At 51.9% G+C, this 20090-nt stretch overlaps 6 protein-coding genes across 6 annotated transcripts; 1 reads left to right on the top strand and 5 right to left on the bottom strand.

Moving 5' to 3' along the window:
- Positions 1 to 66: 66 nt before the first annotated feature.
- On the bottom strand, positions 67 to 2522 carry PFLUO_LOCUS2155 (uncharacterized protein; the record flags this gene model as incomplete). Its single annotated transcript, XM_073779265.1, has 4 exons — positions 67 to 1401; positions 1449 to 2157; positions 2236 to 2379; positions 2437 to 2522. The coding sequence occupies 4 exons, from the start codon at positions 2520 to 2522 to the stop codon at positions 67 to 69; spliced, it is 2274 nt and encodes a 757-aa protein (XP_073636237.1).
- A 1680-nt stretch (positions 2523 to 4202) lies between these two features.
- PFLUO_LOCUS2154 (GAL4-like Zn(II)2Cys6 (or C6 zinc) binuclear cluster DNA-binding domain) lies at positions 4203 to 6438 on the bottom strand (the record flags this gene model as incomplete). Its single annotated transcript, XM_073779264.1, has 5 exons — positions 4203 to 4731; positions 4784 to 5113; positions 5375 to 5493; positions 5585 to 6134; positions 6191 to 6438. 5 exons carry the CDS (start codon positions 6436 to 6438, stop codon positions 4203 to 4205), a joined length of 1776 nt encoding a protein of 591 aa, XP_073636236.1.
- Positions 6439 to 7195: 757 nt separating this feature from the next.
- On the bottom strand, positions 7196 to 11615 carry PFLUO_LOCUS2153 (DNA-directed RNA polymerase III subunit C1 (rpo31); the record flags this gene model as incomplete). The annotated part of the gene is made up of 2 exons (XM_073779263.1): positions 7196 to 11450; positions 11521 to 11615. 2 exons carry the CDS (start codon positions 11613 to 11615, stop codon positions 7196 to 7198), a joined length of 4350 nt encoding a protein of 1449 aa, XP_073636235.1.
- Positions 11616 to 11974: 359 nt separating this feature from the next.
- Positions 11975 to 14028, bottom strand: PFLUO_LOCUS2152 (Translation factor guf1 mitochondrial; the record flags this gene model as incomplete). The annotated part of the gene is made up of 2 exons (XM_073779262.1): positions 11975 to 13238; positions 13289 to 14028. 2 exons carry the CDS (start codon positions 14026 to 14028, stop codon positions 11975 to 11977), a joined length of 2004 nt encoding a protein of 667 aa, XP_073636234.1.
- A 532-nt stretch (positions 14029 to 14560) lies between these two features.
- On the top strand, positions 14561 to 15241 carry PFLUO_LOCUS2151 (Mitotic spindle checkpoint component mad2; the record flags this gene model as incomplete). Its single annotated transcript, XM_073779261.1, has 4 exons — positions 14561 to 14567; positions 14620 to 14765; positions 14819 to 14892; positions 14947 to 15241. The coding sequence occupies 4 exons, from the start codon at positions 14561 to 14563 to the stop codon at positions 15239 to 15241; spliced, it is 522 nt and encodes a 173-aa protein (XP_073636233.1).
- A 1786-nt stretch (positions 15242 to 17027) lies between these two features.
- On the bottom strand, positions 17028 to 20046 carry PFLUO_LOCUS2150 (uncharacterized protein; the record flags this gene model as incomplete). The annotated part of the gene is given in 9 exon segments (XM_073779260.1): positions 17028 to 17636; positions 17690 to 17925; positions 17974 to 18362; positions 18417 to 18928; positions 18982 to 19084; positions 19147 to 19645; positions 19701 to 19798; positions 19853 to 20022; positions 20041 to 20046. The coding sequence occupies 9 exon segments, from the start codon at positions 20044 to 20046 to the stop codon at positions 17028 to 17030; spliced, it is 2622 nt and encodes an 873-aa protein (XP_073636232.1).
- Between the last annotated feature and the right edge of the window lie 44 nt (positions 20047 to 20090).

The raw sequence follows: 20090 nt of genomic DNA, 5'->3' as shown, positions 1-20090 counted from the left end.
TGCAGGATAGGGTATGATCCGGAGCTGGCACTGGAGCTCCAGTGATCCTGCGATGCATGCATCCCATTACAATAAGCCAGCCATAACCCGGGTCAATGCATCATCCTCGGCATGAAATGCGTCCAGCGCATTGGATAGCCTTCCGTCATTCGGATGGGACATTCCCACGTCCAACAAGTCCGTACCGCCGCGCGGATCGAAATATAGTCCTCCGGCGATTTCAAAAAAGCTGCTGAGATCTTCACACTCATTCGTCTCTGCATCTCCCACCGTGCCGGGGGACATTGGCCAAAAGCCACCGAGGGGCTGCGACGCGGGGAATTCGTTTGCCTGGTGCAGACTGGGTGTGCGCTGCGCAGTGGGGGATTGTGTGGATGCCGAAACTGGCGTAGACTCCCAGGCATTTGGAGTTATGCTGGAATGCGAAGTTGGCTGGGTGTCGAGATTGGGGATGCGTTTGGCACTGGATGCTTCATGGGCGTCATGAACAGAATGCCGACGATTTGGCATATGATCCCCATGTACATTCAGCTGGATTCGCTTTAAACTGTGAATAATCTTCTGAAGACGACGAGACGTTCGAGCACGGGTTGCTGAGCGCCGCACCATATCCACAGCCGTGTAAAACTCTGGTCGGCAGACATGGCTGAAGCGAGCTGGTGCGTGTAAAACTGCAAGGAACAAAGCGGCGAGAGCCGATATTAAAAAGTAGTTGAATGGCTCTGGTCGTTGGAAGTAAACAGTGGAGACACGGCTAAAATGAACCAGCGTTTGCACCGTGCTTTTCGCGGTCTCCACAGCACTAGTGGCTCCGGTCATATCTTGTGCGATCCGTTCGCTGCTAAGGAGGTTCTGACGATAGACGAGAATGCGAAGTTGGTTAGCCTGCAGGGCCAACAGTACCTGCAACATCATAGTCCGATCGGTGTGCTCTGATCCCACAGGAGAGCGCCAGATTGGATCGAAGCGCAGTTCATGTGGGATAGACCGAATCCACTGCTGAACTTGTGCATCGAGATAGGCACATCCGTCCGACGTGGCCTCGCGTGAGCGACTCCGCCACCCGGTTACTAGCCCCCAGATCTTGGTACTCAGACGCGCGTAGGAGATCATGCAGGTCAAATACGGGGTAGACTGTCCGGGCTCTGGAAGGTCGGTGTCCATGTCCGAGTCTTGGATGGCAAACGGCAGCCCGGTCCCAAAAGACCATTTTCGGTCTAGCACATAGATGCACCAGAACAGTCGGCTGGCCCATGTCTTCTCCAGCTCTCCTGGAAAGACGACATCTGTCTTTTGCCAAGTTTCCTGGCAGTGAAGACCTAGCTCCATGCTGCCTCGGGCAGCCATTCCAGTCAATCGCCATGCAATCACTTCGTCGTCTCTGTAAGCGTGGAAGATGGCCTAATGTCGTTAGCAGACTCTTAGTAATAAGTTAGTGAGAATCGTACGAGTAATGCCAGAATCAAGATCTCTTTCATGTCCACCTCGGCAATCTTCAAACGGCTGGCAAATCGGTCTTCGACGCTGTCTGCCAGTTGAGCGGCACGTTCGCTGCGACCGTGAGATTCGGCCAGCAGCGCAGTAGCCAGAAGGATCTTCAACACCTGAATATCACGCGCAGAAAACCAGACTCGGTCTGCAGTCGTTTTTGACGAGTGCAAGTTTGAAGTCCCTGGGTGATGGAAACGAAAGTAGTCGCGCACGTAGGATCGCACGCTGCTTAAATCAACACATGGATACATTACACCAACCGTGTCTTCATAGACCCGAACAAGCCTTAGGGTTTCTTCCAATCCCAGCATGTCGAGCGGGTCCCCTGTAACCAAGGCATCCCCGTTCTCAGAAGGTGCAGGGCTGTGGATGGCAGTTGACAAGCCGATGTCCTCGTCCGGATCATCGTCGTCGGCTGGGTCATCTTCATGGGAGTGAAATCGATGTGGCCGACTCAAGCCGAACTCTGCACTGGTGGGCCCGACATATGAAGGGGATTTAGGTGGATTTAGAATGCGGTGCAGGCTCGCAGCCGGTGCCGCTGGTGGTCGCGAAGACGATCCAGGACTGGTTGATTCCAGCGACAGCAGACGGGCGGAGAGGTTCCGCACCTCGCGCTGCAGTGTTTCCAGACTGTGGTCGACCGCTTTAAATTTCGTACTCACGCTAGGGGAGTCAGTAACTAGTATGTAATTGTCTGCCGTTGGATAGAGGAAGGTGGCCGGCTATTGAAATGGTGGATACCTTTCATCCTTGACCTCGGGCTCCAATACGGATGTCCCCGGGGTGCGCGGAGTGGTTGCGTAGACACAAGAAACTTGGTCGCGGGCACATCGTGCACAAACGGTTCCGCCGCTACATTTCAATTTCCGTCGCTTGCATTCATTGCTAGGGCCATTATTAGCGACTGGTATTGCGGCGGATCGGGAAGTCATGAGAACGTACCAGGCGACTTGAGTGTACTTGGCTCTTTTCCGGGCGCGCAGGGATTGGATCGAATCACCGTCTCGCTTAGGAGACTCCGGGACCATGCTGTTTTGATAGGGTGCGGATGAGAGATGCAGGAAGCAAGTGAGAAGAGCGGTCGGAATTCGGAAAGAAACCGAGCCAGTCTCCACTTGGGATCGACCAGCAAGTATACAGTTGACGATTGGTTGAGAGACACAATGATGTATTTCAAGAAGAATGCCGATAATAAAAAAAAAAAGCTTAGCATCATCTTCACCAGATAGTAGCCGTGCGGCAATGACGGAAGGAATGGAGTAATTAGTGTGAGATATACCGAAAGCTCGGTCTTATGGTATTTAACCGTTTAAATAATTCGAATATTTAAAAGACCCTCGAGTCTTGGATCCTAACTAATATATTGGGTGGCTTCTTGAACGTTTAAGGTTGGCATCTCTCAACCCCTCTAAACTCCGAAGATAATAATACTAAAAGCTGGCAAACCATCTCTCTGCTATAGTCTTCGCAGTACCTTCGCAGGCACACCGCCAGCAAGACATCCAGCCTCAATATCCTGCGTGACCACAGCACCAGCTGCGATGGTAGTACCTGCTCCAATACGCACTCCGTCTAGTATGGTAGCTCGTGCCCCGATCCAGCAATCCGCCCCAATGACGATCGGGCGAGCAAAAGACGTACCACTCGCTTCTTGTCGGTCCTTCGCCGCAGTCTGATGGGTCCCCGTGCAAATACACACGCCCGGCCCAATAAGGACGCGGTCGCCAATTCGGATGAGCGCGTTGTCATGTAGTGACACTCTGTTTCTCATCAGTCAGGGAAGCTAATCACAGGCATCAAGCTCACTCGCGATTGATATAAACCCCGTCTCCTATGAATACATTGCAGCCCCAGCCGACGAAAAGCGGCGGTTCAATATTAGCTCGCTCGCCTATCTGGCCAAACATGGATTTGGCCACAGCCATCCGCCGTTGTTTTAACGATGCAAGTGTGCTGTTTTCGGGGACCGCCAGATTATTGAAATCCTCCAACTTCCTCAACATTCCCAGTTTATATTCCTGCATTTCCGGAGAGTTGGATGTTGAAAAGCTGCAGAATAAACCTGTCAATCGTAAATCAGAAACCGAGGCAGGGACTTCAACATACTTCAGTCCACTAATCATCTTCTCGTATTCATCACACCAGGGAACGGGAACATGGCTCTTCTGAAGTTCCATGATCACACTTGGATCTTTTGCTGATGATGCCATATTTCTTGAGTTATACGAGAGCGGGGAAGAGGAGGAGACCCCGAACGTAGGTTGTCAAGGGAAACCCCAGTGCCCATCATCGGCTACTTGCATGTCGGGCTGCAAGACATTAACTCAATTAGGAATAGCTCGCTCGAAGGGAAAAGAGAGCAGTCCGAGCCGATGATATCCAGAGAGTGCCGAGTTCACTTATTGATTAAGCCTGCAATCGCGATCCTTGAGAATACTTTTCCCACCCAGAGTATGGACAAGCATTATATAGGCAGACAGGTTAGGGCATCTGAGAGAAACTGTGACTCAATGGACAAACAAACAATAGAGTGGACGCGTTGAACATCCATACCCGTTACCTCCGCCCTTAAAGATTACATGTGTCGCGATGCTCAGGGTAAATCACTTGTCTTAATAAATCATCCACTTCTAATTCTGCTGTCCAATATCAACATTCAACAAAAGCCAGACCCATACATAGATACACAGGAATCAGGACCATAATACTCATAGCCGGAAAAGGTCAGGACTAATCCCAGCCAAATGGCAAGCACCCTCATACATCCTCTGCAGTACCGATCGCATCTTCTCCAAATCAATCGAGTCTCTGGACCAGTACTTGAGCGTACGAATCGACAATCGGATCAACGCCGGCCAGTTCGTCGGGACACGAAGGCCCCAGTCTCGCGCATAACGAGCACTGGTGAGATGGCAGAGCACGGCTGCAAGGATTTGAAGCGCGCACCCGAAAGTGCCTCGCATGACGTTCCATACCCATTCGTGTCGAAAATTATACCAATAGTTAGGAATCAGCTCGGCGCAGTTATCGATGGCGCGCTGGGCTACTTGGAACACTTGCAGCAATACCGGGTTATTGCCTGGTGTAAACCCTGGCACCGACTGGTAGTGCACGGCCAGATAGACGACAGGTCGGTAGATTCGCTCCAAGCCCATGCTGTAGCGGCCACGTAGGAGGAACTCCAAGTCCTCATTCGCGGAATTTGGAGATGGCTGTCCGATTGGGATCATTTTGAACCTGGTCCTCTCATTAGTAGATGTTATAACGAAAGAGTGACCACGTTCCATACCATGAGTCGACTACCGTTTGAGCTTCGGCACACCTCCCTAGAACATGTTGGATATCATTGGTCCAGCTGTGTTCGCCATGCCGCCACAAGTCACAGATGATAGCGTTCACGGTCCGACGGTTGCAGATCGACGCGATGTAGAACATCCAGCCTTTTTCCTCCTCGGTGCCACTGAGTTGGGTCTCGGGTGCTGAAAATGAGCAGTGATCATCGTCCATGTTATCCGGCGATCCGGTTGCTGATGGTGTTTTCGGATATCTTGGAAACGGGTTCAAGTATCGAATGCTATACAGCCCAGTGCTCCACAGAGGCAGTTCACACTGCGTCTCACTTTTTGGGAAGTGTCAGCAACACATGCATGCAATAATAATCAAAGTATCTTACTGTTCGGCTTGAATACATGCCCAGTATAGACGCGATTCAAGATTGTGATAGTCTGTATCTGCCATCCATTGCTCTCTATTGAAAGATCGCAACCGTACTTCCAATCTGCAAGAAGCTTGCTGGAAGCAAAACCACGCCTGTAAAGGGCGCATTACATGTCTCTCGTAAGATCCAGCGAGAAGAAAACATTGGATGTCAGTCGGGGACGTCTGCAACGAGCCCAAGCGCCTCTTGGCAGCATTGAACCACTTTTCTGCAAGCTCAAGCCTCACCGTAGAGGGTGGCGGCGGGATTCCGTCCAGATCGTCGGGAATACCTGCCAGTGGCTTGAATGGGCAAGTGCAATAAGCCAAGGCGCACGCTAGCAGCTTTACAGTTGATCAGCCACCGGACCATACATTAAGTCGGGAAACATACCACTTGACAGGAGGGTCCATCCCACCCAATGCCCTGTTCGGCCACCTCGCCGGCATACTGCATGAGCTTTTCAGCATCGAGGATTGGGTTGCGTCGGTGGTTTAAAATAAGGTATTGCTGGCACAGAGGGATGATATCATCTTGGATAACGCCTACTCTGGACGATTGATTATCCAGCGGCGGCTGGTTATCCAGAGAGTCAAGTAAGAAAGACCGGACATGTCTCTCTGACTCGGTGGTAACCTTGTTGAAGATAGGCCAGCGCAACATGTACTCGGGCGCATTGGCCGTATAATGAAGCAGTGGATCATGATCCAAGCCCCTCTCCTCCTCGATCCCGGTACTACTACTACCGTGGATATTGCTCCCCGAGAGTGGATCAGTCAGGGGGCTGGCATTTTGCAGAGACATATCAATCAGGGAGTCTTTGTGCGAGCGGTTCGAGAAAACGGTCGACCCGCTGCCCCCCTCCTGCTTGATATCCTCCAGCAGGGCGGTGATATGGCCGAGGCGCTGAAGAATCTCATGGTTGGACGAGTCGAAGCCGGTCCTGCAAAGCTATGTCTCAGTGGCTGTTTTTAAATTGAGAAAATGATCAAAACTTACTGGGGTGGTCGCGGAGAAGTCTCGGGGTAGAGACACTGTGTTCCCTGCATGGCACAGTAGCTACAGACCGGGCGGACATTGTCACAGCGCGTCTTGCGATTACGACAAGTCTGACAGGCTGTCGGGGCCCGTGTGCGGCTTTCACGCCTCTTCGACAAGGCCTGTTCCACGTAGTCCATCTCGACTGGAGCATAGAAACTACTGTTTCTGGACAGTGAAGATGCAGCGTCGGGGAGCATCGGGGACATGGGGATGAGAGAAGCGAGGAAACAAATCCATCCTATGGGTATTGAGGCGTACTTAGGGGGACCAACTACCTATGGAGAAGGGCCGAGCCCCGGCCCTGGTCTGGGAGACAAAGAAACACGAGGCTATTCCCATGCTGGGCCGCTTTCGTCCAGTGCTGACGGCAGTGGCGACTAGGGGAACAAAGAAAACGAGGGGCAGGCGATTCCATGACCAGGGCTAGTGCTGCGAACACCCATGACCAGACCAGAGTCGCAGCGTGCTTATTGGAAGGAATTTCCCTGGGTTCGCCATCCTGGCGGTTGTGCGAGTCCCCGACCCCCGGCCTAGGGCTTCGGGGACATCAGCATGCCTCCGCCCATTTGGGTTTGGTGCAGCGCCTCAGCTAAGACAACGAATCGGATCGTAGGTAGAAATGCACTTGACCTTGTCGCCATTTCTATCCCCGGTTCTGAGATGGGGGATGGGAGAAGGGAGTGTTGCTGCTGAAATAGTATAGGCACCCAGCCAACTTGGGATGTACTCGCCGCCAGGAATAATAAATACTTCAACAAAGTCATTTATGCTTTGCACTGCATAGAGAACAGGAGATCAAGTATCTGTTCATATCGCCGTGCATCGCTAATGCGCACAGAAAAAGCCACCGAGCGTCCAAAGTACATGTACATGCGGTGCCCCCGGCATCTTTGCTCGGGCAGGCACAAAAATAAGACTCCAACGCCAATGAAAAATGCACGCAAGACATCATATCAACTACCATCACCGAACCGTTCTCTTGCCTCTCTTCGCAGCGGGCGCCTCACACAGTTCGGTCCAAGCATCTTCAAATACAGTCTTCCGGGATCCAATCTGGCCCTCGTAGAAGTTCAGCTTCCGCACGACTTCCATAGCGCCCGTGCCCAATCCCACCGTCTTGCCCATGATAATACATTCAGACACACCCTCAATCAAATCAGTGCGGCCTGCACCACCGGCGTCGAAGAGGTGGTCGGCTGTCTTCTCGAAGGAAGCCAGCTGCAGCACTGAGTCACGCATCTTGGCCAAACCGAACCGAGTAATTCCCAGAACTTCGCCCTTGTAGGTCATGACATCTGCGAGAAGTTGCATGTGCCGGGGATCGATGTCCATGTCCTTCATGACCTCGCTGATTTCCTTGATGATCGTACTTCGTGCAGCCTCAATACCGAGCACGTCGCGCGCTTCCATGACATTGTTGGTTGTGGTATGCAGACCGTTCACACCGGGGGTAGTCATGCATGCCCGAAGTCCGTAGCCCTCCACCAGCAGCGTGTGCTGGGTTGAGGTCTCGTCGGTGCGAATGATGGCACGGTTGGCATCCGGGTGGCCCCAGACCTGGATGTTGGGCAGGAGACGTCTCAAATGCTTGAGACGCAAGAAGGGATCAACGCTTGTAGCTGCTATCTCTGTCTTCGATAGGGATGACTTGCTAGATGGATCCAGATCGACATAGATCATAATTTTGTTGTCCGCATACGAGAACTTGAGATCATCAGCCTTGAATCGCTTGTGGTTCTTGATAGCTGTAAGGATCTGGCTCGTCTTGAGCTCGAGTTGCAACGCATCAATGGTAGTTTGGTTGATCGTAACGGTAAGGAACGCCTGGCCGTCTGGAGTCCAATCATCGGAAAGCTTAGAGATGATGTCACGCAGGTATGTCTTCTCGATTCGCCCCTTGGTGATGCGGGCAGCGTGGATGCTAGCCTTATTGTCCAGTTCACAGGAGATGACAGGAGTGCTGATCGCCTTCGAGGCGTTGATGATTTCCTTGATACGAGGCACACCTTGTGTGATACTCATACCAGCGACACCAGCAAAGTGGAAGGTTTTCAGCGTCATTTGTGTTCCTGGTTCGCCAATTGACTGTGCGCCGACAGCACCAACAGCGTGGCCAGGTTCAACCTGGGCCCTCTTGTATTTCAATAAGCATGCCGTGATAAAGGCTCGCAAGGTCGTCTCTGTCAGCTTGCCCGTGTGATCCAAGCCCTTCCGGCTTCTCTTGTCGGAAGGATCGATATCTCCACCACGAGAGATCAACCTTTCGGCTTTGGTTTGGACGTATTGTTCAATCGAGTCAAGGAAGTCACGAGCACTTTCAAACTGATCGATACCGTGGTCGCTTCGGTCCGCATAACCAAGTTCTTTGCCCAATAAGTCTTTACGGGACAATTTTGCGCGTTCCGTTGAGAGCATTTCCTCGCAAACATCCATGATTTCAGATGGCAACAAGCTGCGTTCATCATTGTTGTACGTTGTAGACTCGGAGTGGATGAAGGTTCGGTCAAAGTGGACAGGCTTGGCTTTGCCTTCCATATCCACGGGGTCCAGTTTATCATCGCCGTATTGGAATTGCACAATGGCAGCCGATGAATTCCGGACGGTGTCATCGTATCGAGTCGATAGATCTTCCAGGGATTTCATCAGCCGACGAGACATGTAACCAGTCTCGGCGGTCTTGACAGCTGTATCAACCAGACCTTCACGACCGGACATGGCGTGGAAAATGAACTCGGTGGGCTCGAGACCAGAGAAGAAACTGTTCCGCACAAATCCCTTTGAAGGAGGCTGGCGCGCGTTCTTCGGGAAGTGTGGCAAGGTCCGATCTTGGAAGCCATCCTGCACACGTTGTCCACCAATAATCTGCTGACCGACAAGCGCAACCATCTGGGACACGTTGATACCCGAGCCCTTCGATCCAGAAGTGGCCATGATCAAAGGCGAGTTGTACTTGCTGAGCTGTTCAATACATTCATCACCGGCTTGCTGACGAACCTTGCTGAGAATACCAGAGATTTGGTTCTCCATGGTCTGCAATTCATCACAACCAGGATATTTCTCAAGGGTGTTGGATTTGTATTTGGCGATGACTTCGTCACACTGAGCATAAGCGGTTTCGACAAGGTCGTTCTTCGACTTGGTAAGCTTCTCACTGGGGTACACATCTGTGATACCAATCGAGAAACCCATGTTGGTGAACCACCGCGCCGACAATTTCGAAAGCCGGTTCATACCCTCCGCAGCGGCGGCAGGACCGAAATCTCTCAGCATGATGTAAAACACGTTGTCCTTCTTTCCAGAACCAATCGTGGATTTATCCATAACACCACACATGACCTCCGAGTTACGGACGACCAGCCAAGCATCGTTGGGGTCTAGGTCCTTTGGCCGGCCATCCTTGGGTTGTTTGAACTCACGACATGCCGCATCCAGGTTCACAAGGACAGGATCATCCCTGTTAGGACGCATAAGGACATTAAAAACTTGTTTGCCAGTCCAGAGCATCTGCGGCTTGAGGACCGACGGTGGCGGGAGGTCAAATCGAGTTTCCGGACCCAGCATATAAAGGCAAATCTGCGCGAAAGAGGCGCGATCAAAAAAGTTGTCTTTGCTGCTGAGCAAGTAGGCGGCACTGATGAAATCCTGAATGGCAGAAATGATAGGTTCGCCGTTCTTCGGGGTGGCCAAGTTGTTCTTCACACCCATCAGTTCCATTGCCTCTGCTCTTGCCTCCTCCGTCTGGGGGACATGCAAATTCATCTCGTCTCCATCGAAATCAGCGTTGTAAGGATTGCAAACACATTCATTCAGGCGGAATGTTCGGTGCGGTCGAACTTTAGCAAAGTGAGAGAGAATACTGAGTTTGTGGAGAGAGGGCTGGCGATTGAAGAGCACAATGTCCCCGTCTTCGATATGACGCTCGACCACATCTCCCTCTTGCAGCTGATCGGCCATGTATTTGAGGTTGCCGAATTTCAAGTAGGTCTTGTAGGCAGAACCTTTCTTAACAATGTAGTTCGCACCAGGCCATTTCCTCATGCCATTACACACACGCTGTTGCAGTTTTGCTTTGTTGTACCGGGTCACGGTCTCTGGATAGGTCATGTTCTTTGCCACCAGTTCAGGGACGGCAACCTCATCCACACGCAGGTTCGGATCGGGCGAAATCACCGTACGACCAGAGAAGTCAACACGTTTTCCCGAAAGGTTACCACGGAATCGACCTTGCTTTCCCTTCAACCGCTGAACAAAACCTCGAATGGGCTTTCCCAAGTCAGCTTTGTTGAGACCCGGCACATCACTGTTGATGTAGACCGCAATCTGGAGCTGCATGTAGTCCCAGCATTCCATGATTGTCTGCACCGGTACGCCCTTGAGCAAAGCGTTTTTGAGGTTGAGGTTGCTCTGGACGATGTCACCCAACTTTGCAGTCAAGTCATCCTCCGTCGATGCGGAATCCTGACCCACGGAAGGCCGGATACACACGGGCGGGGCAGGAATGAACTGCCAGAGAAACATCTCCGGTCGCGCCTCTTGCGGATTCAGGCCCAAAAGCTCACAATCTGTATCTGAAACCCGCTTGAACAGCTTCAGGACACGCAACGGGTTCATGTCATCCTGAGCCTTCTTGTAGTGTTTCTCCACCTCGCTATTTGATTTTCTCACTTCCTCGAAGGACGCATCGAAAACGACCTTGCTGGGCGGCGGGTGCTTCTTGGCTGAGGTCGAAGCATTGTAGGCGCGGAATTTGTCGTGTGTGATCTTGAGCGCGCTAGAGCCGGTCTTTTTCACCACACCGTTCTCCGTGCCGCAAATCCCACAGTGTCGAGTCTTCCTGCAACGTTCGTTGATCCGTTTCGCGATTTGCATGCGCCGCAAGTTATCCAATCCCGGACGGCGCATTTCGCGAAGGAAGGCTCGACGCTCCGCCTCGGGGAGTAGGATGTGCGAACATTCTTTGCAGATTTCTTGCAAGATTCCGATGACGCGTTTGAAGTAACCAACATGGAAAGCAGGAAGAACCAACCTGACATGGCCAAAGTGGCCGTTGCAAATGTGCAGCCCACCTCCACAAGTCTGACAGGTTCCGGTTTTGTTCGAAATTCCCATGCGCGCGTCCAAAGGACCATGCGCCACGACCGTTCGGTCATGTTCAAGGTCGAAGAACTTACGATCCGAGACTTCGACCACGGCTTGTCCGACGATATCATCGTTTGTCCTGGAGAGCGGCTCATTAGCAACCAATTCTGCGTTGGACTGATGTGTCTTCGCTGGGAAGCAAAACATACAAAACACCGAATTTCAACTCCTTGATCACTTTAGGGACACGGTCTATGACCTGGGCCTTGCCCAGGTCGACCTGCGCACCTTCAGGAGGCTGCATTGCCGGCGTCAGGAACGGGGCATGGCAGGGCGAGCTGGTGTGACTCAATCGGCACGGGCGAAGGTCAGCCGCAACCAGTCGTGAAAGTCGGTGGGGGATAAAGTAAAGCTGCTGAGTATAACAGGTACGGGTTGCAGATTTGAAAGGAAAGCTCAGCAACTCGAGCGACAGGAGCAGGGAAGAGGTAGAGGAGGTTGGCGAAGAAGAAAAGAAGCAAAGACGATGGCGGGGTTGGCCACGAACTTTTTTCTGCCGGCGAAGTGTTCACCGCTCTCGCGAAGTATGAATGGACGGGACTGTTGTCGTGGTTGTGTACATATTTGTTGATTGATGGTTTTTTTATAATACAGGGAGTTCCTTCACTTGGAAAGGAACTTTTGGAACGCTTTATGCTCAATCACCACATTGCCAACGGCCCTCAGCCTCTTGCGGCCCTCCTTCTGTTTCTCCAGGAGCTTCCGTCGACGACTAACATCACTGGCATGCAACTTGGCCAACACGTCTTTGCGGTATGGCTTGATAGTCTCGCGTGCGATAATTTTCTTGCCGACAGCAGCCTGAATGACAATCTCAAACAGTTGTCGATCGACATGTTCCTTGAACTTGGTCACCCACTGCCTTCCCTGGCGGTTGACCTGGCTCATGTGCATGATCCGCGAGACGGCATCCACAGGCTCCTTGTTGACCAGCAGCTGGAGCTTGACGATATTTCCTGCTCGCCAGGCGGACTCCTCGTAGTCCAAAGTGGCATAGCCCTTGGTCGACCCTTTCAATTTCCCGAAAAAGTCGTCCACCAGATGCGCGAGAGGCAGCTCATATTTGAGGATGACCTGAGTCGCTGTGAAGTATTCGAGGCTGACTTGCTCGCCCCGATTTGCCTCGCATAGCTCAATCGCCTTGCCCAGGTATTCTTCTGGGAAGGTCAAGGTGGCGCGGACGTAGGGTTCCTGGATCTCGGCGACTTTGAGACGAACGCTATCGTCGTCGGGAAACTTTGCCGGGTTCGTGATGATCTCCTCGGTGCCATCTTTCCACACCACATTGACCGAGACTGAAGGAGGTGTGATTATAATACTGGCGCCATGCTCCTGGCGCAGCCGATCTTCGAAGACCGAACAGTGAAGGGTACCCAAGAACCCCATCCGGAACCCGGCTCCCAAAGCTTCCGATGATTCCTTTTGCACCGTAATGCTCCGGTCGTTCAGACAAAGGTGATTAACGCTGTCTTCCAGATGCTCAAAAAGGTCCGCATTCACGGGATATACGGCCACGAACACCATCGACTTAGGCTCCTCGAATCCGGGCAAAGGCTCTACGACCTTTTCTGAGCCAACCCGAGTGTATGTATCACCGACCTTGGCTTCCTTGCTTCGCTTCATGCCCGGATTGAAATAAATATATCCGACCTGACCCGCGCGCAAAACAGTTTGTGCTGTCTCAGTGGGATACATGATCCCCACTTCGCCAACATAGTATTTGATGCCCGTTGCAAATGATACAAGCTGCTGGCCGGCACGGACCTCGCCATCGAACACGCGCACCAGGAGGATCACGCCTTTGTACGAGTCGTACCAGGAGTCAACAAGAAGCATGCGGAGCGGTTTTTCGCAATCACCAACTGGTCTATGCAAGGGTTAATATCAGATCAACAGATTGAACCAAGTCCCACATACGCTGGAATTTTGTCCACAACAGTGGGCAGCAAAGATTGCACATTCAACCCAGTCTTAGCCGAGACTAAAAGCGCATTGTCAGTCTCAAGCTCAAAAGAGCTCTTCATCTGCTGCAGAGCCCGCTCTGGATCGGCCGACGGCAAGTCCACCTTGTTGATCACGGGGATTAACTCGAGGCCCTGCGCGAAGGCCAAATAGAAATTCGCGACCGTTTGCGCCTGGATACCCTGGCTGGCGTCAACCAACAGCAAGGCTCCGCCACAACTGGCATAGCTTCGCGAGACCTCAGCGCGAAAGTCTACATGACCGGGCGTATCCACCAAATGCAATAGATAGTCCTCGCCCTTGTGGTTGTAGATCATCGTACACGTCTGCGCCTTGACGGTGATTCCTCGTTCTCGCTCGACATCGAGTTTATCCAAGACTTGTTTGTTCATGCCGGGCTGGATGGTCCCCGTGAGTTCGAGTAACCGGTCGGAGAGGGTGCTCTTGCCATGATCGACATGCGCGACGATGCAGAAATTGCGATAGCGCTCAATTGGAATTGCAGAAATGCGCTGCTCGAGATCTATGTCTGGGGTTCGTACTGCGGATCGCGCGGCATTCCAAGAGGCCGAGCTGGTGAAAACCCGGGCCGAATGGCGATTAAAGACCGAGAGGCCATTTGGCAGCCTCAGCAAATTCGCGGCTGGATTCGGCGCTGCGCTCAGCCATCGGGCTAACTGCAGACATCCTCGCATCGGGATCCGTGTGGCATAGGAGCGTGTGAGTGCAAGAGAGCAAGTCGTGTCCAGGCCCTTTGCGGAGAAAACCCGTGGGCGGTGAGGGTGATTGCTGCGGCGACTATCGGCATAAACAAAGCTCCCTTTTCCCCTCGACACTCTCACCATAACAACAATCATGCCGGAAACAAAGGATTCCAAGGACAAGTCCAAGGTGCACAAGCTGTCTCTGAAAGGTAGGTTCCTTGTCTGTGATTCGCGTATGGCAACTGACACAAACATTTCCAGGCTCGGCCAAGCTTGTGGCCGAGTTTGTAAGTCGCCCTTCTTCCTAGCAGTCTGTTATACTCTACTGACCGCGGTCTAGTTTGAATATTCAATCAATTCCATTCTGTGAGTTGTTTTGATTGCTTTACATAGCAGCAGGAGCTCATGTGTCTAGCTTCCAACGAGGTGTTTACCCGCCTGAGGATTTCACAACGTAAGCCGCTCCAAGACCGTATCGCAACAAATGCTGATTAGCTTTAGTGTCAAGAAATATGGCCTCAATATGCTCGGTGTGTCGTTCATGCCCTACACCTCTAGCATACCGAACCTGACCCCAGATAGTGTCCGCGGACGACCAAGTGAAAGCCTACGTCAAGAAGATCATGTCGCAATTGAACAAGTGGATGGTTGGCGGGAAAATCTCTAAGCTGGTGGTCGTTATCACGAGCAAGGAGACCGGAGATAATGTGGAACGGTGGCAGTTTGACGTACGTTGATTTCCAAGGTGTGAGATGTGCAGGTTTAGTAAAACGTTCTACAGGTCGATATATTCAGCAAGTCGTCCAAGGGCAGCAGTTCACGGAAGTCAGCCGACAAGGAGAATACCTCGCCCGGGTAGGTCACCTAAACTGGCCATGGAAATATCCAGACTAATCTCGCAATCAACAGAGACGCTGACCCGCAAGCCTCCGAGGCCCCGATCGAAAAGACCGAGAAGGAAATCCAGGAAGAAATCCAAGCCATCTTCCGCCAGATCACAGCGTCGGTCACTTTTCTCCCCGTTTTGGATGGAGACTGTACGTTCAACGTGCTGGTATACGCAGACGCAGATTCCGAAGTGCCCGTGGAATGGGGAGACAGCGACGCCAAAGAGATCAAGAACGCCGAGAAAGTTCAACTTCGCAGCTTCAGCACCAACAACCACCGCGTGGGCACTCTGGTCAGCTACCGGCTGGCTGATTGAGGGATGGTGGGCTCATCATTACAAATTGGCGTTTGGCAGGGGAAAGGATGGAATTTTGTTACTGTGTATTGTAGCAACAGCTCAGCATATCTACGTGCACAGCATCTGTGTTTGTCTATCTGTGTATAATGAAAACGATTACGACTCCAAACCAAACCAAGGCAATTCCTCCATTTTAGAAAACCACTCCTGTTCATCCCAGCAGATCAACTCCAACACAACATCCTCCAGTCCATCAAAAGACACCTTTTCCGTACCAGGACACCAACCGCGCTTCCTCCTCTTCGCAGACAATTCCGGCCCAACGCCACATGGATCAGATCTCCATAGTCCAATCCCACTCTTCAATTCCCCCCGGACAAGAGATTCCACTGGCGTCACTTCCTCTGGGGGATTGATGCCAATCACCGCAACGCGAGCGGTATCTCGTTCTGTCGTGGAGATCTCCTCTGCTGTAGATCTTGATGTTATAGGCAAGAATCCCAGTGCAGGAAAATGGCATTCCACGAATCGGGCCCTCTTGAACTCGTGCGTCACAACAGTGACTCTGCGAGGGTAGACGCCTGTATGCAGTCGAAATTGAAGAAGCGAGAAGAGGACATTCTGATAGGAATCCGTGGCGTGGGGTTCTACGATGATTCGTGATGTTGGTATTTCAGACTGATGTTGGAAAAATTTGTTGTCTCGTGCGAGATTCTGGGATATTGAGTCAATAACAATATCAAGATTTATGCTGGAGAGTATCTTCACCAGGTATGATTGCCCTTCGCTAAGTTCAGTGCGTGATCTTTTTGTCGGTCCTCTATAGCGCAACTTAGACGAGATACCGAAACTGGGATTCTGGTCCTTACCCCGAAAACACGAGCAATGCATCTGGGTCCTTGGATAATGCTCTCAGTCCTGCTTTGACGTGGTTCATAAATGTCGGGGTCTCTCCCCGTTGGAAGGGCTCGATTAGCCTATGTGGGCAGATACCGTTAATCGCACACTCCAGGGACATTGATTCTTTCTTGCTTGGGTTTCCAGAAGGAACATGCTCACCATTCATCTTCAGAGAATCCATGCTGAGGTCCCCCGATGTAAATTGCGTGGCAGCAGACGACAATGAGATGGTTGCATCTGCTAACCTTGGAATCACTATTGGAGGGCATTTGCCCGCACTCGTTCTGGACGATCAGTTCCCTTGCAGTGCAGGTAAAGAAAGAAGTCAAATTAAGGACAGGAGCAGATGCAGGTGTTGTCATTACTTAAGCCGGCTAACCGCTAGCTTATCTACTCTCCAAGTATACTTTCGAGATATACGAATGCAAATCACTTCGAGTTCTGCGAATTGAGATAGGACTCGGTAATGTACATATGTCTCCGCCCACTAACTAGAGGCAAAAAACGGAGAAGAAAACATGCGCCATAAAATGTCTTCTAGCATGGTGGAACGCTTGGCGAGAAATGCAACCGTGAATAACAAAAAGGAAAGGTAAACAGACGGGGAAAATGAAACAAGCAGAGACTAGGAAACGCCGATGCCCCTCGAGGAGCATGCATCCATCTGGAACCAATACTTGATGCTTGCTCGACTTTCCTTTTCTTCCATGGCCATGCAGCGTTCTCACCGACACAAATCAACGCCATTCCAATTCCGCCGAAAATCAAAACCCTCAAGTCATTAGCTGATGCAAAGGGAAATAAAAGCACAATCATGACCGAGTGCAAACAGGATGATATGAAAGGGAAAAAATGAGATGAAGTGGAAACAGTGAAGAAAGGGGGGATGAGGGTAGATATCGTATCAATCGAAATTATCGTGGCGGAAAGTGCAGTTAGCTCCTTTTCTGCACTGGCCTTCTTTCCAGAATCTGCAGGCTACTGATCCAGCTTTGGGATGCGACATGGGCCCGTTTTTGCTGCGCTTCTGCCGACTCCATTGCTCTGCGGATTCGTCGTCGTACGTGTTGTTTCCGCGCATGCGTTTGCGCTCAGGATCCTCGTATCCGTGGCTCTGATACTGCTGCTGAATAGCTGGCTGGTTCTGGCCAAGTACCTGGGATAATGTCGCACCAAAACCCGCCAGCCTTTCAGACTGTTGGGGCTGCTGGGCGTTCGCGGGGATGAAGCCTTGCATCAAGCCCAAGAACTGTTGCATATCGAAGCCTTGTCCTTGTGGCTGGAAGGCGGGGAGCTGTGGAGCCTGCAGCGCCTGAGGCTGTTGGCTGAGCATCTGGACTGTCTTCTCGAGATCAAACGCTGGAACCTGCTGATGCTGTGCAGGCTGTTGCACTGCAGGGGCAGGTTGCCCGAGTCTCTTCAGAAGATCGGCGATGTCCGATCCTGGAGCTGCGGTATTGGACTGCGGAGCAGGGTTAGGTTTAACATAGGTGTGGCAGCGTTCCTGGCGAGTCTGTCGCGAAAGTCAGGATTTCAATAATCATTTCAGTCCAGTCAAAAACGTACCTTGATCATGTCAGGCAGTTCCCCGAATGGAACTTCGGCAGTAGCAATTTCCTCGGGGTCAACGGCAGGTGGCTCCTTCGGGGAGGGAGGGATCTCGGCAGGGTTGGTGTAGAAGACCATGAGCGTAGTAGATTCCCGGTGCTCCTGGGCTTCCTTCTCCGGGCTCGTGGGCTGATTGTTGCCGTGACGTTTGAAGAAGTTGGACCCCTTCAGATCCTCACTTTCAATGACGATTTCTGTTACGGTCAGTAAAGTTCTTAGTGCTTGGAGTAATGGGAACATACCAGAGAGACCGCGGTATTCGTGGAAACTGGTCTCTTTCAAGCCAGGATCTTCTTCCTCCAGTTCATCCATATTCTTGTGCAACTTGAGCACGCTACCTTCTCCCTTGACGTCTCCGGCTCCGCGCACTGAGCCGTCACCAGGGCCCATCTCTTCATCGGGATCATGGGTGAAGAGTCGAACTTCAGTCAGAGAAGCATCTGGTTTCCAAGTCACGCGCAGCTTGCGACGAGCTTCTTTCCGCAATCTCTTTTTGCGCTCTTCTTCGGTCTCAGGCGGTTGATCCTCCACGGGCTTGACAGGCTCGGGTTCTTTGGGCTTGTCTAGACCGGCCATGATATCCCCAAGAGAGGTCGGAGGAGGCCTCGGAGGAGGCGGTGTTAGTGGAGTACTGTTAATCATGTCAGCGAATGGCTCACGATCCAGTTAAGGGCAGTTTACGTACGCAGGTTTTGCGGCGGCGGCGGCAGCCTTTCTCTCCGCATTCGTCGTCCCTGGCTTCTTCGAAGCAGAGCTCAAGCTACCAAACAGGCTAGACGGATTGGGGGCGATGATGTTGGCCTTGGGACGCGCAGCTATAGTAGACTTGCCGGGCTGGGCACCTGGTCCTGTCCGCTTCGTCGGACCATTGGTGGCAGTAGCAGTCTTGGGGTTTGCAGTTACAACCATTCGCTTTGCGGGCTGGGCGCTACCATCACCCTCGCGAGTCCGTTTGGAGCCAGCTACTTCGGTCTTGAAGTCATTCACCGCGTCCATGAGACTCTTCATGGGCGAATTCTCTTTAGAAGTAGACTTTCCATTGCTCTGTTTCCGCTTTGTAGCAGCTGCCGCATGGTGCAAGATCTTCTCGGAAAGCTCTTTGGCTTGCCCACCTTTCTTCACAAGTTTCGTCACTACTCTGGTATTATTCGTTTTCTGTAGCAGCTCTTCATCCACAGTTACGAAGCGCGCAAGGAGCTGGCATATAAGTGTGAGTTTAATGGGCCAGATGGCAAGAAAAGGCAACGTACCCTCAGAAGGTTCAAAGTCAATGTGCCTTCGAAATCGGCTGCCTGGAAACGGTCCGCAAGAAACGAGTTGATCTGCGCCATGATCCTTGGATGTTCTCCCAATCTGTACAGATCACGGGCAATTAGCATCTTAAGAAGGGAATCTGAAGGTTGGACACTACATACTTCTCGACAACCGTGGGGTGACCCATCTCTAGCGCCGTGCTCACAATCTTATCCATCATATTCCTTTGGGAAACGACCTCATGCTTGAGCATTGTGGCCGTGACGTTGTCACCCTTGTTTTCGGCAACATTCATCGCTTGCAATTTTTGTTTCCATGTATCTCGGACTGCCTGCGTGATTTGTTGGAATCCAGCTAGAGCACTCTTGACTTTGTCCACGCTCGCTCGCTTGTTCCGTGGGGACCACACTGTTTGAAGCGTGTCATATCCGGCGGCCGCAATAGGCTCGGTCGGTCGGATGGGAGGGATGGGGGATGGCTCGGGAGGGGCTTCAATCTCAAGTTCGGAATCGTCCGAGCTGCCGGAATATGACCCGGGAGACGACGACTTGGATGTCTTTTTGGTGGCTGCCTTGGTGCCAGCCTTCTTCGCCGCGGGTTGTCTTTTGGCGACAGTCTTCTTGGACGGGATCACAACCTGTGGATAGGGGAGTTTGTTCCCTTCTGAAGTCAGCAAACGCAACCTGGAAAAAGTACAGGCTCGTGGAGAACACACCTGACTGAATCGAAGGTCCCTGGGCGCCCGATTGATTCACAGCGGGCGGCTGTGATGGCTGAAGCGAAATCTCGTTTTGAAAATAGTTAAAGTTGAGCCTAGTCCGAGAAAGTAAGCCTGTGTCCTTCCCACGGATGTATAACAATCCATACTTTCCACTGTCTGGCCGTTCAAACTCGGAGGGATTTACGTAGAGGAAGTTGTTGGGAGCATTTTGATAGTGCTGGGTCGGGGCTTGAGGTCCAGAATTCAGGAATTGAGGGTTGATAGTGTTGTGTTCGGGGCCCGCGTAGTCGTTAGCGGTCAGGTCAATCGTATTGTTCTACTGCCAGTCAGCCACGTTCATTGTTAATGTCAAGAATCCACCTACCAGCAACCCATTTTGGAACC

The sequence above is a fragment of the Penicillium psychrofluorescens genome (genome assembly GCF_964197705.1).
Source record: "Penicillium psychrofluorescens genome assembly, chromosome: 1".
NCBI lineage: Eukaryota > Fungi > Ascomycota > Eurotiomycetes > Eurotiales > Aspergillaceae > Penicillium > Penicillium psychrofluorescens.
The sequence above is the reverse complement of the archived record's forward strand: the minus strand, read 5'-3'. Positions and strand labels throughout refer to the sequence as shown.